We start from the raw sequence: 13,670 nt of genomic DNA on the forward strand, positions 1-13,670 counted from the left end.
TAGCTGAGATTATAGGTGCCTGACACCACACCTGGCTAATTTTTTCTATTTTTAGTAGAGACAGGGTTTCACCATGTTGGCCATGTTAGTCTGAACTCCTGACCTCAGGTGATCCACCCGCCTCGGCCTCCCAAAGTGCTGGGATTACAGGCGTGAGCCACCGCGCCTGGCCTTGTATCTTTTTTTTTAAATGCTGAAAGTCTTGGTTCTGGTGGCATTAACATAATTATTTGCTTGCTTGTTTTATCCAACTGTGTGTCTGTTTAAGTTTCTAAATAACAAGACCAGAATTATGAACAATATGACAAACAAATATAATTTAGGATTTATTATATATTCCACTAGGGATATAAAAGTCAAAACACTGTGTTCTAAAGTAACCTGAAATAATTCATTCTCAAATGAATATGCTACCAACTTGTTTTAGCTTTATTTTTAGGTATTATTTTGATCATTTTTAATTAAATTTAAAAAATATTTAAAGTTGTTTTATAATTACGTAAAATATTTATGTGGTTCCAAAGTACAAAACAAGATAAAGTTGGCAAAGTCTAGCTTCTGTCCCTGTCTGCTTTCCCTTGATTCCTCGTTCTTCTACATACTGGTATTAGTCTTCTATTTTTTTGCCATTGTTTCTTTTGGAAAATTTAAATGAATAAGTGGATTTTCTCCCTCCTTCTCTTACTTAGAAAGTACTATACTGAGCACATTATTCTGGACCTTGCTTTTATTTTTTAACTTACCAACGTATCTGGAGGTCACACCCTAGCAGAATATATACTTCTTCCTCATTTCTTTCGACAGCTGCATAGTACTACACTGGAAGGATATACCACAGTTTATTATACTAGTACCTTATTACGCATAGGCATTCAGGTTGCTTCCAGATGTTTGCTATTACAAATAGTGCTTTTATAACTGTATGCATTCTGTACCTTCTGTTGTCTCTTTGGGATAGATTCCTAGAAGTAGGATTGCTAGACCAAAGGGTAAACACAGAGGTAATATTTTCAGATGTTGCCAAATTCCTTTCTTTAAAAGTCTGTACCACTTTGCATGCCCATGACTACTGGATGAGAGTACCTCACACCCTTGCCAACAGAATATATTTTCAGACTTTAAGATTAGGTGAGAAATGGTATTTCTTGCATCTTTTGTCAATTTTTCAATTGGTTGTTGGTCTTTTTCTTCTGAATTTTTAGACATACCTTATATATTAGTTATATTAGTCCTCTGTGTATGTTTGTTACGTAATTTATAAATATTTTCCCCAGTTGGTCTTCTTTTTCATTTGCTTATAATTTTTTTGTGATGTAAATTAAACACAAAATTATATAGTCAAATATCAGTTTCTTCCCTTATTGTTTCTAGATTTTGAGTTAAAGTTAGAAAAATGTTCCCTACTCACAGGTTATAAAGAAATATATTCTTTTATTGGTTTTTATTACCTGTATAATTTATTTTTATTTTTAATAAGGATTTCTGATGTTTGTAATTTATATAGTTTATAGAGAATAAGAAATGCATCTAATTTTGCTTTTTCCGCATTTTGATCTAGTTGTCCCAACATCACTTATTAAAAGTTTCCTTTCCAAAAATAAATTCTACCCGAACTGTAGTTCTAAATCACAAAGTTCAAACAATAAACCTTCAAGAAGAAAACACAGGGGGGAACTTCATTACCTTGGTATAGGTGAAGATTTTTTAAGACAGAACATAGATAACACTAATCATAAATAATTATCCCCTAAAAACGATCAAAAGTTTAAACATTTTTTTTCAGACCAAAAAAAAAGCTTACCTTTCTTTGGCTTATTACGTGTTCAATCTTAGGCCTCTAACTTGGTTTTCTAATTTGTAAAACTGTAGCTATATTGCCTATCTTGATGGCAATTGAAGCTTAAATGAGAAATTTTGTCTTAAAACACAAAAGCACTGTCTATCATATAAATTAAGATTAATAAAAACGGATTTATATTGGCTGGGTGCAGTGGCTCACGCCTGTAATCCTAGAACTTTGGGAGGCTGGGGCAGGCAGATCACCTGAGGTCAGGAGTTCCAGACCAGCCTGGCCAACATGGTGAAACCCTGTCTGTACAAAAAATAGAAAAATTAGCCGGGTATGATGGCGTGTGCTTGTAGTCCCAGCTACTTAGGGGGCTGAGTCAGGAGAATTGCTTGAGCATGGATGTCGAGGCTGCAGTGAGCCAAGACTGCGCCACTGCACTCCAGCCTGGGTGACAGAGTGAGACCCTGTCTCAAACAAAACAAAACAGCAATAACAACAACAACAAAAACAAATTTATCTTTAATTATATCAAGATTTGTACATATAAAGATGGGTTGAGTCTCAGGATTCACCGAGCTCCAGAAATTGGCATCCTCAAGCCCCAATAGCTAATAAAAAAGGTAAGATAGTAACTTATCTTACCTGGCCCTAAAAACTGGCATCCTCGAGCCCTGACAGCGGCCCATAGATTGGCAGACAACTGCTGAGGGTTCTGGTGCTGTAATATCAGTTCTGTTACGGTTCTTTCTCCAAGGGAACGAGCTGCTCGCATGGCTCTTACACGACCTTCTTCCTCCACCAGTTGACAGTTTACAAGTGTCACCAGTTTCCTTTGCATTGGACGGCTCAGTGCACTCTGGTTCAAGCTAGCTACACCTTTAGGAAAAGGGAAACAAAGGAAGCTAAAGTTTTTTCAATAAAAAATAAAAGTCAATTTTCATTATCTGCATTTAACGATTAAGGCACAATTCCTAATGAGTCCCTTGTAATGTGCTTTCATTTTTCTAACAGTATTCTGTCTCTGTTTGTTATTATTCTATAGTAATAAGAAGCCTAATTTTTAGCTACTTTAGCAGTTTAACCTGAAAGTAAAAATGACTCTATTTTTTAATTGTATATAAGACATTTAGAATACTGCTTAATGGTAAGCTCTTAGATTCTACTCCTATGTACCTATGTAAGAATATTGCTCCAGCAATTCTCCCCTCTCCCACATTATCAAATTTTCCCTCTTTACTTGAACATTTCCGTCATCACAGAATAAGAACAAGTATGCTGTTATTTCATCCATCTAAAATACAAATATTTTCATTGATCCTGCTTCCCCTACCAAATCTGCCCCATTTCTTTTTTTTTTTTTTTTTTGAAGACAGAGTCTCACTCTGTCGCCCAGGCTGGAGTGCAGTGGCACAATCTCAGCTCACTGCAACCTCTGCCTCCCAGATTCAAGCAATTCTCCTGCCTCAGCCTCCCCAGTAGCTGGGATTACAGGCGAGTGTCACCACACCTGGCTAATTTTTTTTGTATTTTTAGTAGAGATGGGGTTTTACCATGTTGGCCAGGGTGGTCTCAAATTCCTGACCCCAAATGATCTGCCCGCCTCGGCCTCTCAAAGTGCTGGAATTACAGGCGTGAGCCACTGTGCCCAGCCTCTGTTCCATTTCTTTCTTCTCTTTTGCAGCAAATTTTCTAGAGTTGTCTATACTCGCTATTTCCTAGTCTAGTGCCTTAACTACTTAGCCAATTGTAGATCACTACAATTGATCTGTTCACTACTTCCAATTCCTTGTTTCACAATCTCTGAAACCCACCCCAATCAAATTTTTCCCACATCACTTGACCAAACTTGCTAAATTGGTTAAATTAGTTAATTCTTAGTTCCTTATTTTATCTGACCTTCCAACAGCATTCAACACACATGATTACTCATTACTCCTTTAAAACACATTATTTGGCTTACTAATGTATCCCAGCACTAGAAGAATGCCTGACACTCTCAGTCCACGCTCTTTAGATAGCTGTTCAATAAATGAATGAATGAATACAGGGGATAAGTTTCTCAGTAAAATCACTATGGCCACATACACAACAGTGCAAAACATTCAACAGGTACAAAATACTCAATATATTCAATCATTCAACAATTGTTTATTACACCTATGATGTGCTAAGTATGCAGTGATAAAATTTCAGTTTTGTCATAGACTTAAAATAATTTATTACACTTGTACGTCTATCTCCCCCAGTAAACTGTGGGCTCCGTGACGGCAGTGACCTTAATCACTGTTAAGTGCTCAATAAAATTTAATGAATGACTGAATGAATACATGTATACATGAAGCTGTCTTAATAGGACTTATCAAAACTAATATTCTGTTACAGCACTATTACACAGTGAATTCAAATAATGTACAAATTTCAAGATGCAGTGACTCTGGTAAATTTTTTTTTTTTTTTTTGAGACAAGGTCTCACTCCCATTGCCCAGGTTGAGTGCAGTGGCACGATCACAGCTCACTGCAGCCTCAACTTCCTGGGCTCTTGTGATTCTCCTACACCGGTCTCCTCAGTAGCTGGGACTACAGGCGTGTGTCACCATGCCCAGCTAATTTTTTGTATTTTTAGTAGAGATGGGCTTTCACCTTGTTGCCCAGGCTGGTCTCAAACTCCTGGGCTCAAGAAATCCACCCACCTTAGCCTTATAAAGTGCTCAGATTACAGACATGAAGCCACCACATCCAGCTTGAATTCTTTTTTTTTTTTTGGAGACAGTCTTGCTCTGTCGCCCCAGGCTGGAGTGCAGTGGCACCATCTCGGCTCACTGCAAGCTCTGCCTCCCGGGTTCACACCATTCTCCTGCCTCAGCCTCCGGAATAGCTGGAACTACAGGCGCCTGCCAAGACGCCCGGCTAATTTTTTGTATTTTTAGTAGAGACGGGGTTTCACCGTGTTAGCCAGGATAGTCTCAATCTTCTGACCTTGTGATCCGCCCACGTTGGCCTCCCAAAGTGCTGGGATTACAGGCGTGAGCCACCGCGCCCGGCTCCAGCTTGAATTCTTAATAACAATATTGGTTATTTTCAGAAAATAGGACAACATAATTTTCTCAATCTATACATTTTTCAAGGCATTTCTCAAGCAAACTCCTTTTCCATAACTTAATAGGGTATCCACATCAAGTCATTCAAAGTAAATATACTACCAAGTCCTACTTATCAGTAAAAATGCATTTTATGAACTTACCTTTACCTCCACTTAGTGGTTTTAAGTAGAGTGCCAAATCCTCAACGCATTTCTTTGCAACCTCATAGTGTTTATTCTCACCTAGATTACTTAACTTAATTGACTGATGATCTGGTACCTTAAAAAAAAAAAAAAAAAAAGGAATATTGCAGAAATACATTCATCCAGCTCATGCAACTATTATTTATGTACTTGATAATAATCTTGGTGAGTATAAAATTATCATGCCTATAATACATGAAAGCCATTTAAGTAAAATTAAAGTCAAACACCTAGCCAAACTGCTTTCCACAAACCAAAAATAAGGCCGGGCATGGTGGCTCGTGCCCGTAATCCCAGCACTTTGGGAGGCCAAGGCAGCAGATTAACTTAAGTTAGGAGTTTGAGACCAGCCTGGCCAACATGGTGAAACTCCATCTCTACTAAAAACTACAAAAATTAGCCAGGTGTGGTGGTGGATGCCTGTGATTCTAGCTACTCAGGAGGCTGAGGCAGGAGAATCTCTTGAACCCGGGAGGCTGAGGTTGCAGTGAGCTGAGATCGCACCAGTGCACTCCAGTCTGGGTGACAGAGTGAGACTCCATCTCAAAATAACAACAATAACAGCAACAACAAAAAATAACATACTTAACAGCAGGAGCTGTGTGGATTAATGAAGGAAGAAAAGAAGCCGAAAGTTAACAGTATTGTATCGATGCTAATTTCTTGGTGTTGGATGTTAACATTAGGTTAAGCTGTGGAAAGTTATACAAGTTCTCTGAATAGTATTTTTTGCAACTTTTTTGTAAGTCTGAAAGAATTTCAAAATTAAAGAGTGGAGAAAAAAAGACACAGTTGTTTTTTTTTTCCCCATAGCACTTATCACCTTTTTACTATATTATTTACTTAAGATAAGCATTATTAAGACAGAGTGTTCTCATTCAAAGGTCAAAACTTGGGTAAAAATTGCAGCTCTGCTACTTCTATGAATGACCTTGAGTAAATTACTTAACTGCTCCAAGTCATAATTTCCATATCTGCAAAATGAAGATGAAAATCTGTATTTTGTAGTGCCGCTATAAAAGTTCAATATAGGCCAGGTGCGGTGGCTCACACTTGGAATCCCGCACTTTGGGAGGCTGAGGCAGGCGGATCACGAGGTCAGGAGATCGAGACCATCCTGGCTAACACGGTGAAACCCCGTCTCTACTAAAAATACAAAAAATTAGCCGGGCATGGTGGCGGGCGCCTGTAGTCCCAGCTACTCCGGAGGCTGAGGCAGGAGAATGGCATGAACCTGGGAGGCAGAGCTTGCAGTGAGCCGAGATCGCGCCACTGCACTCCAGCCTGGGCAACAGAGCAAGACTCCGTCTCAAAAAAAAAAAAGTTCAATGCAATTCAACAAATAATTATATTTATGGAGTGCTTACCATGCACTGGACACAGTTATAGGTACCAGGGATATATCAATGAGCAAAACAGACAAAATGTTTTGCCTTTGTGGAGCTCACATTCTAGTGGAGAGGAGAAGAGGTAGCCAGTCAATAAATTAAAAACATAATAAATATGTAGTGTTCCAAGAGGTGAAATTATAGAGCAAAGATAAGGGGGACTGGAAATACTAGCGAGGGGTTACAAATTTAATTAGGGTGGTCAGGATTGGCTCCCTTGAGAACTGTGAGATATGAATAAATAAAGAACATGAAGACAGAGGCTGGGCATGGTTGCTCACGCCTATAATCCCAGCACTTTGGGAGGCCAAGGTGGGCAGATCACTTGAGGTAGGAGTTCGAGACCAGCCTGGCCAATATGGCGAGACCCCATCTCTACTAAAAATACAAAAATTATCCGGGCATGGTGGCGCGCACCTGCAATCCCAGCTACTCGGGAGGCTGAGGCAGGAGAATCACTTGAACCTGGGAGATGGAGGTTGCAGTGAGCCGAGATTGCGCCACTGCAGTCCAGTCTGGGTGACAGTGAGAGATTCCATCTCAACAACAACAACAAAAAGAAAATGGAGACAGACTGAACGTTCTAGGCAAAGGTAACAGTAACTACAAAAGCCATCGGTTGGCAATATACTTGGTATATCTGAGAACTGGCTAAGAAGCCAGTGTAGCTTAAGCAGAATAAGAACAGTAGTAAAAGAGATAACAGAATTCACACTGTAAAGACCAGTAGGCAATTTAAGAACCAACTGAGATAACATTTACAAATGATATTAACACAATACCTGTTGACCTATAGCAGATGCTAAATAAATGGTAGCTAGGTTTTTTTCTTTTTTTTTTTTTGAGACAGGGTCTCACTCCCATCACCCAGGCTGGAGTGCAGTGGCACGATCTTGGCTCTCTGCAGCCTCAACCTCCTGGGCTCAAGTGAACCTCCCATCTCACCATCTCAGCCTCCCAAGTAGGTGGGACTACAGTCACACACCACCATGCCTGACTAATTTTTGTATTTTTTGTAGAGATGGGGTTTCGCCATGTTGTCCAGGCTAGTCTCGAACTCCTGGCCTCAAGCAGCCTGCCCACTTCAGCCTCCCGAAGTGCTGAGATTACAGGTGTAAGCCACTGTGTCTGGTGTAGCTAGTATTCTTACAAAAAGTCTATGATATTTTATCAAATCTAAAATGTTGTTTGCAAGAGGCAACATTTTATACTCCATTAACAAAAATACACTGGCAATTAAATTAAGATACACTATCAGTTGTAGATGCACCTTGATTTCATAGTGTGTAACTTGATTATAAACACTGAAAAGAGATTTTGTGCTTTACAAGGAGGACTTCAAATATCAAGATACTAAAGGAATGAATGAAGTATTTTGGTTTATTGGATTTTCTATTAAATCAGAAAAATAATTCCTTTCTGGTTTTAATATATAGCACATGATGTACACAATTTCATCTCTTCCTAACTTGTAAAATGGGGATAATAACTACCTGAAAACCTATGGTAAGAATTAGTAATAATAAATGCTGAATACTTTCTGTCAAACCTAATGCAAAGTAGACCCTCATTAAATATGTTATTTCAAATCTAGAGTCTTGCTTTGATTCAATAAAATAATTACAAACATGAATTCTATAGCACATGTTCTTTTTTTTTGCCCCCTAATGTTCAACTAAAGCATCACATAGCTCAGAGGTGTCTTTTGGCTTCCGTGGGCCACACTGGAAGAATTGTCTTGGGCCACACATAAGATACACTAACACTAACAATAGCTGATGAGCTAAAAAAAAAAAAAAAAACAAAACAAAAAACTTTACGAATTTGTGTTGGGCTGCATTCAAAGCTGTCCTGGGCTGCATGTGGCCTGAAAGCCAGACAAGCTTGATACAACACATGTTCAGAAGAAATCATGCAGAATTTATTACTGACACATTGGTTTTTGGTTTTCCATATATACATCCCTACATAGACCTTATTGTTTCATTTACACTATTATATAAAAAGTCAAGTGAAGTAAAAAAAAGTAACAACAACAACAACAAAAAAACCTGTTTCTGGTCAAAGCTTTGATTACATTTCTTTTCATGTCACCTGGTGAATAAATATATATACTTATATAAAAATGTTTCTTATCCACCAATATCACTTATATACATAAATTTTAGCCACAGAATTGAATATGTAACTATAATGTAATCTATGGTTTTGTATAAGGATATGACATTATCTAAAGAAAATCTTTCGCAGAATACAATCATGAAAATCGGGTACATTGAAATTTATTTTTTACACCTTAATGATCACTAAACATACTTTATACCTATTACTGAACAAAGTTCAATAACTATTTCATGTAACAAATTATTAGGTTGCTGCAAAAGTAATTGCAGTTTTTGACATTAAAGCCACATAAGATGGCTGGGTGCAGTGGCTCACACCTGTAATCCTAGCACCCTGGGAGGCTGAGGTGGGCGGATCACCTGACGTCAGGAGCTCCAGACCAGCCTGGCCAACATAGTGAAACCCCGTCTCTACTAAAAATACAAAAAAAATTAGCTGGGTATGGTGATGTGGGCCTATAGTCCCAGCTACTTGGGAGGCTGAAGCAGGAGAATCGCTTGAACCCAGGAGGTGGAGGTTGCAGTGAGCCCAGATCACGCCACTGCACTCCAGCCCGGGTGACAGAGTGAGACTCCGTCTAAAAAAAAAAAAAAAAAAAAAAAAAAAAGGCCACATAAGATACACTAACACTAACGATAGCTGATGAGCTAAAAACATAAAAATAAATCACAAAAAAAACTCACAATGTTTTAAGGAAGTTTATGAATTTGTGTTGGGTCGCATTCAAAGATGTCCTGGGCCACATGTAGCCTGCAGGCTTGACAAGCCGTTAAAATAATGGCAAAAATAGTGATTACTTTTGCACCAACCTATAGTAAAATCTTGAATGCTTACCTGGGCTCCAACTAACTGGAGAAGTGCGAAGTTGACAGGAAGTACATCAATATCTGTGTTGATGGCAGTCTGGTCAAAAGGACAAGCTTTTCGATGAAGTTTATTCAAGCAGGTCTTGCAAACAGTGTGTGAACAACCTAAACTGATGGGTTTGTGCACATTCTCATCAAATTCATTATAGCAGATTGTACAGGACAGAAATTCTGTCCATTGAGCTGCCTGCACAGGCATTGTGGAAGCTGGATGCTCGGGTTAGCAGTCTAGCAGATCATTATTTTGCTGTGTAGTGTTTTGTAAGCTAGAAATGGACAAAAGTATGAATTAACCACATATTCATCATTCACCTTTGAAGAGTTAATTGCTTAAGTCAACTATTACAGCTTCAGACTTAAAATACTTCTAAATAATTTTATAACCTTTGGATGTCTTTTTTAAAAATCCTATTTGCTGAATTAATTACGTTTCTGAAATTCTGCCTGGAAACAATACCTTAATAGTGTTCCTTTCAACTAAACTGTATTTATATTGGTTGCTCACATAATAAACATCAAAGCTTTTATGTATTTTTCTCAATGACCACATCAAACAAGCAAATTAACTTTCCATATTCCATTTTTAGGAACACAAATTACTTTGGACTGCTGGGCGGTTTTTTTGTTTTGTTGTTTAAAAAAGTGTTTCCCTTGGATAACCAGTACCCCAAAACATAATAAGGTATGGCCAGGAGTTAATGAACTTTGGAAACTACTGATCCAAACAATATTGTAGAGACTCAAGTGTGAAGAAAACAGCCTCGCCACCTGAAAGAGGAAATCTCTGACAAGACTTGGCTAGGAAGCAAAATGAGGCACTGAAAATCAACATATAAGAGAAGGCTGTGATGACTGAGAGATGATTAAGAGAGCTGTTTGTTCATAAATGAAAGACTAATGCTGACCACAACATACAGTGCCAAAGTAAAACAAAAAAATTGTCTTAAAAATCTTGTATTGTTCAATACAATACTTCTGATAAAACTACATTATTTAGCGATTGATATATATAACCAAAAACTGTAAAGTCCAATGAGGAAGACTTAGAAGAATAAAACATTATTCTAAAAAGTTATATATGCATGATTAAAAACTGAAAAGGCACATAGAAAAAAACAGTGAGAGAATTTTTCTTATTTCTGAGATCAAAATGTCCTGCTGGGCGTGGTGGCTCACACCTATAATCCCAGCACTTTCAGAGGCCGAGGTGGGAGGATCACCTGAGGTCAGGAGCTTGAGACCAGACTGACCAACATGGATAAACCCTGTCTCTACTAAAAATACAAAATTAGCCAGACGTGGTGGCACATGCCTGTTAATTCCAGCTACTAGGGAGGCTGAGGCAGGAGAATCACTTGAATGTGGAAGGCGGAGATTGCAGTGAGCCGAGATCACGTCATTGCGCTCCAGCCTGGACAAAAAGAGCGAAACTTAATCTCAAAAAAAAAAAAAAAAAAAAAGTTCCATAATTTTAGTAAAGTAAAAGATTTAGTAGCAAAACAATACTAATTTGAACACACTAAACTTCCCAGATTTTCTTTATCTTCCAATTCAAGACTTACATAAGTCTGACAAAAGCTCTCTGGTGAACAAGAAATCTAGGTATTTAGGGCAATTAAACAACTAATACTTTATTTCACAGGAATGTTTATCAAACCAAATATATTAGTTACACAGAAATTAGATGTTTAAAAATGTAGTCACATTCAGGAGAGAAAAAATATATAACGGAAAGTATTCTCCTTTATGCCAACATACAAAAAAATTCTATTAGCCTTTATTGTGCTTTCTTTTTTTCTTTTTTTTTTTTTTTTCAGAGACAGAGTCTCCCTCTGTCGCCCAGACTGGAGTGCAATGGTGTGATCTTGGCTCACTGCAACCTCTGCCTCCCGGGTTCAAGTGATTCTCCCACCTTGGCCTCCCAAGTAACTGGGATGGCACCCACCATCATGCCTGGCTAATTTTTGTAGAGACAGGGTTTCTCCATGTTGGCCAGGCTGGTCTTGAACTCCTGACCTCAGGTGATCTGCCCACCTCAGCCTCCCAAAGTGCTGGGATTGCAGGCGTAAGCCACCGCGCCCGGCCCTGTGCTTTTATATTCACAAAAACACAGATTAAAAAAAAGTCTTGGTAAAAATGAATTACAGGGCTTGCTATGTAAAAAGCACCCCTATACAAACTTTCTCAAACAGCTCTAATGCAAATTATCTAATATCGTTATCTTTAAAGTAACCAAATCTTCCAAGTTATAATTTTACAACTTTCATCCTCAAATTACCACATCTATTAATGCCATCAATCTAAAAACCAATTAGTTTCCTTCCAACTTTAGAGATGAGCACTGAGCAGATGAATATATCACTCCCTAAAACTACTGAACATTTTTAACATCCAGTTTTCTGGTTTGCAGAGTTATACAAGAAAAGGCCTTTGAGGAAGAATGAATTTCATCTTAAATCTACTGAAAGCCCTAATTTAGTTAATAACTTGAACTGATTAAATATTTATGAAAACAGGACACTGCATGTAGTTTTTCATAATGGCCACCTGTTTGGAAATGTTAATTCTGTGGGTTAGGGTATCACAGGCCACCTCGTAGTACAAAATAAGAGCAAATACCTTTTCCTTAGTTTTCCAAGGCCTTTCTGAAATGCTTTATATTAAAGCACATAAGTGTGGGGCTTGGGGTGGGGGAGTTTCAACTATACAGAAAAATGCTATCTTTCATATTGTCACCTACTACACAGTTTTAAACTGTTTCAAACTATACCAGAGCACACTTAATAGTTTTATGTTACAATAGTCCTTAGTATAGTTTTATGTTACAATAGTCCTTAGTGTGTTTCAGCATAGAAACATCAGAGGTTTTAACATAATTAATACTGAGAAGTTTAATTTCTACCACAAATTGAATTAATACCTTTAAGATATAAAGGAAAAACACTGCCAAAATTTTGGCAATAACTCTACCAAATTTTCTTCTCTGTGTCAGAGTCTAGCTTTCTGACAGTAAATTATGAACTAAACTTCCCTTATACGATCAGATGTAAGAAAGAAACGCTTTGATTTTCCAAAAATGTTTTTCTTCAGTAATATTATCAGTAAATCCTAGATTCCTTAATTAAGATAAATACAATATAAAATATTATCTAAAACATAGAAGAAACTTCATTCCTTCAAAACAGGCACTTTGTAAACGTTTACCTAGAAAATATTTTTGTAACTACCAAAAATGGTAAATATCCTATAGTCTTTATAATTTAAAGAGCATATAAATGAACCATGGAGCATTAAGACTATATATTAATTTGCAAAACTTCTAGACCTATACTAATACATTTTATGTAACTTATTTGAGTCTATGTAAGTCTAAATTGCTATGAATATTTATAGTTACTACTGAAGTATTCTTCTCAAATAATCAAAACATTTCAAACTGAGATAAAATGGACTAAAAGGCCTACAACTCAAGATACCTAAAGTGATTCCTTAAGAAAAACATTCTAATTATTTGTATTAACTAATTTTAGTTACCAGTTACAAAAATTGAAGAAGGATAATAAGATAAAGCAGAGGAGTGAGAAATGCTAAATTAAAGGTGGGACCATAAACAATTTTTCGCTCAAATAATTTTCCAGACTGTAAGTTCCTTGCTATGACTGCTGACACATAAAACAGGAAGCATAATAGGCATCTCTTATATGATTCAAATTACAAACTGCTTTATTAAGAGCCAGCTAAATACTTTCATTTTCTCTTATTAGTCCACCATATTATGCAGCCAGTTCAGGTATACGGCATCTGATTTTAAAATGCCAGAATAAAGTTTATGCTTCTTTAACTGTCATATATGTATACAGCATTTTACAATTCTCTTAATAAAAATGTAAACCTTAGGGCTTAGTTCTTCTAATTAAAACCATTGTTTTCATTCTTGTTAACCTATGTGAGGAATATAAGCTACTGAAATGGACTGTCACAGTACTTCCCAGTTTAGAAAACTTAAAAATAATTAGTTTTGTTCTTAAAAAATGATATTTAAAGCATAAGCACAATTTGGATCTCTAGCTAAAAGACAAGTAAAAACCAAAACAGCAATGGAAACAACCTGTAAGCTAGAAACTCAGTACTGGAGAAAAAGGAATTGAATTGCAATTTAAAAGACTGCTATAATATGTGATGTTGCCGTTAACGTGTGAAGTATATATGACTCAAATTT

The 13,670-nt window shown here is 37.1% G+C and overlaps 1 protein-coding gene across 3 annotated transcripts in view; it reads right to left on the bottom strand.

The window, feature by feature from the left end:
• Nucleotides 1-13,670, bottom strand: part of RC3H2 (ring finger and CCCH-type domains 2) — a 56,446-nt gene that overhangs the window by 38,825 nt on the left and 3,951 nt on the right. For all 3 annotated transcript variants that reach the window (XM_031014655.3, XM_031014654.3, XM_055351854.2), the window contains exons 2-4: nucleotides 9,420-9,717; nucleotides 5,032-5,149; nucleotides 2,432-2,665 (exon numbers count right to left, since the gene is read on the bottom strand). In XM_031014655.3, the coding sequence (XP_030870515.2) occupies nucleotides 2,432-2,665; nucleotides 5,032-5,149; nucleotides 9,420-9,650 (583 nt within the window). In that variant the 5' untranslated portion in view covers nucleotides 9,651-9,717. The remainder of the gene's footprint in view (nucleotides 1-2,431; nucleotides 2,666-5,031; nucleotides 5,150-9,419; nucleotides 9,718-13,670) is intronic.

The sequence above is a fragment of the Gorilla gorilla genome, chromosome 13 (assembly GCF_029281585.2).
Source record: "Gorilla gorilla gorilla isolate KB3781 chromosome 13, NHGRI_mGorGor1-v2.1_pri, whole genome shotgun sequence".
Classification (NCBI taxonomy): domain Eukaryota; kingdom Metazoa; phylum Chordata; class Mammalia; order Primates; family Hominidae; genus Gorilla; species Gorilla gorilla.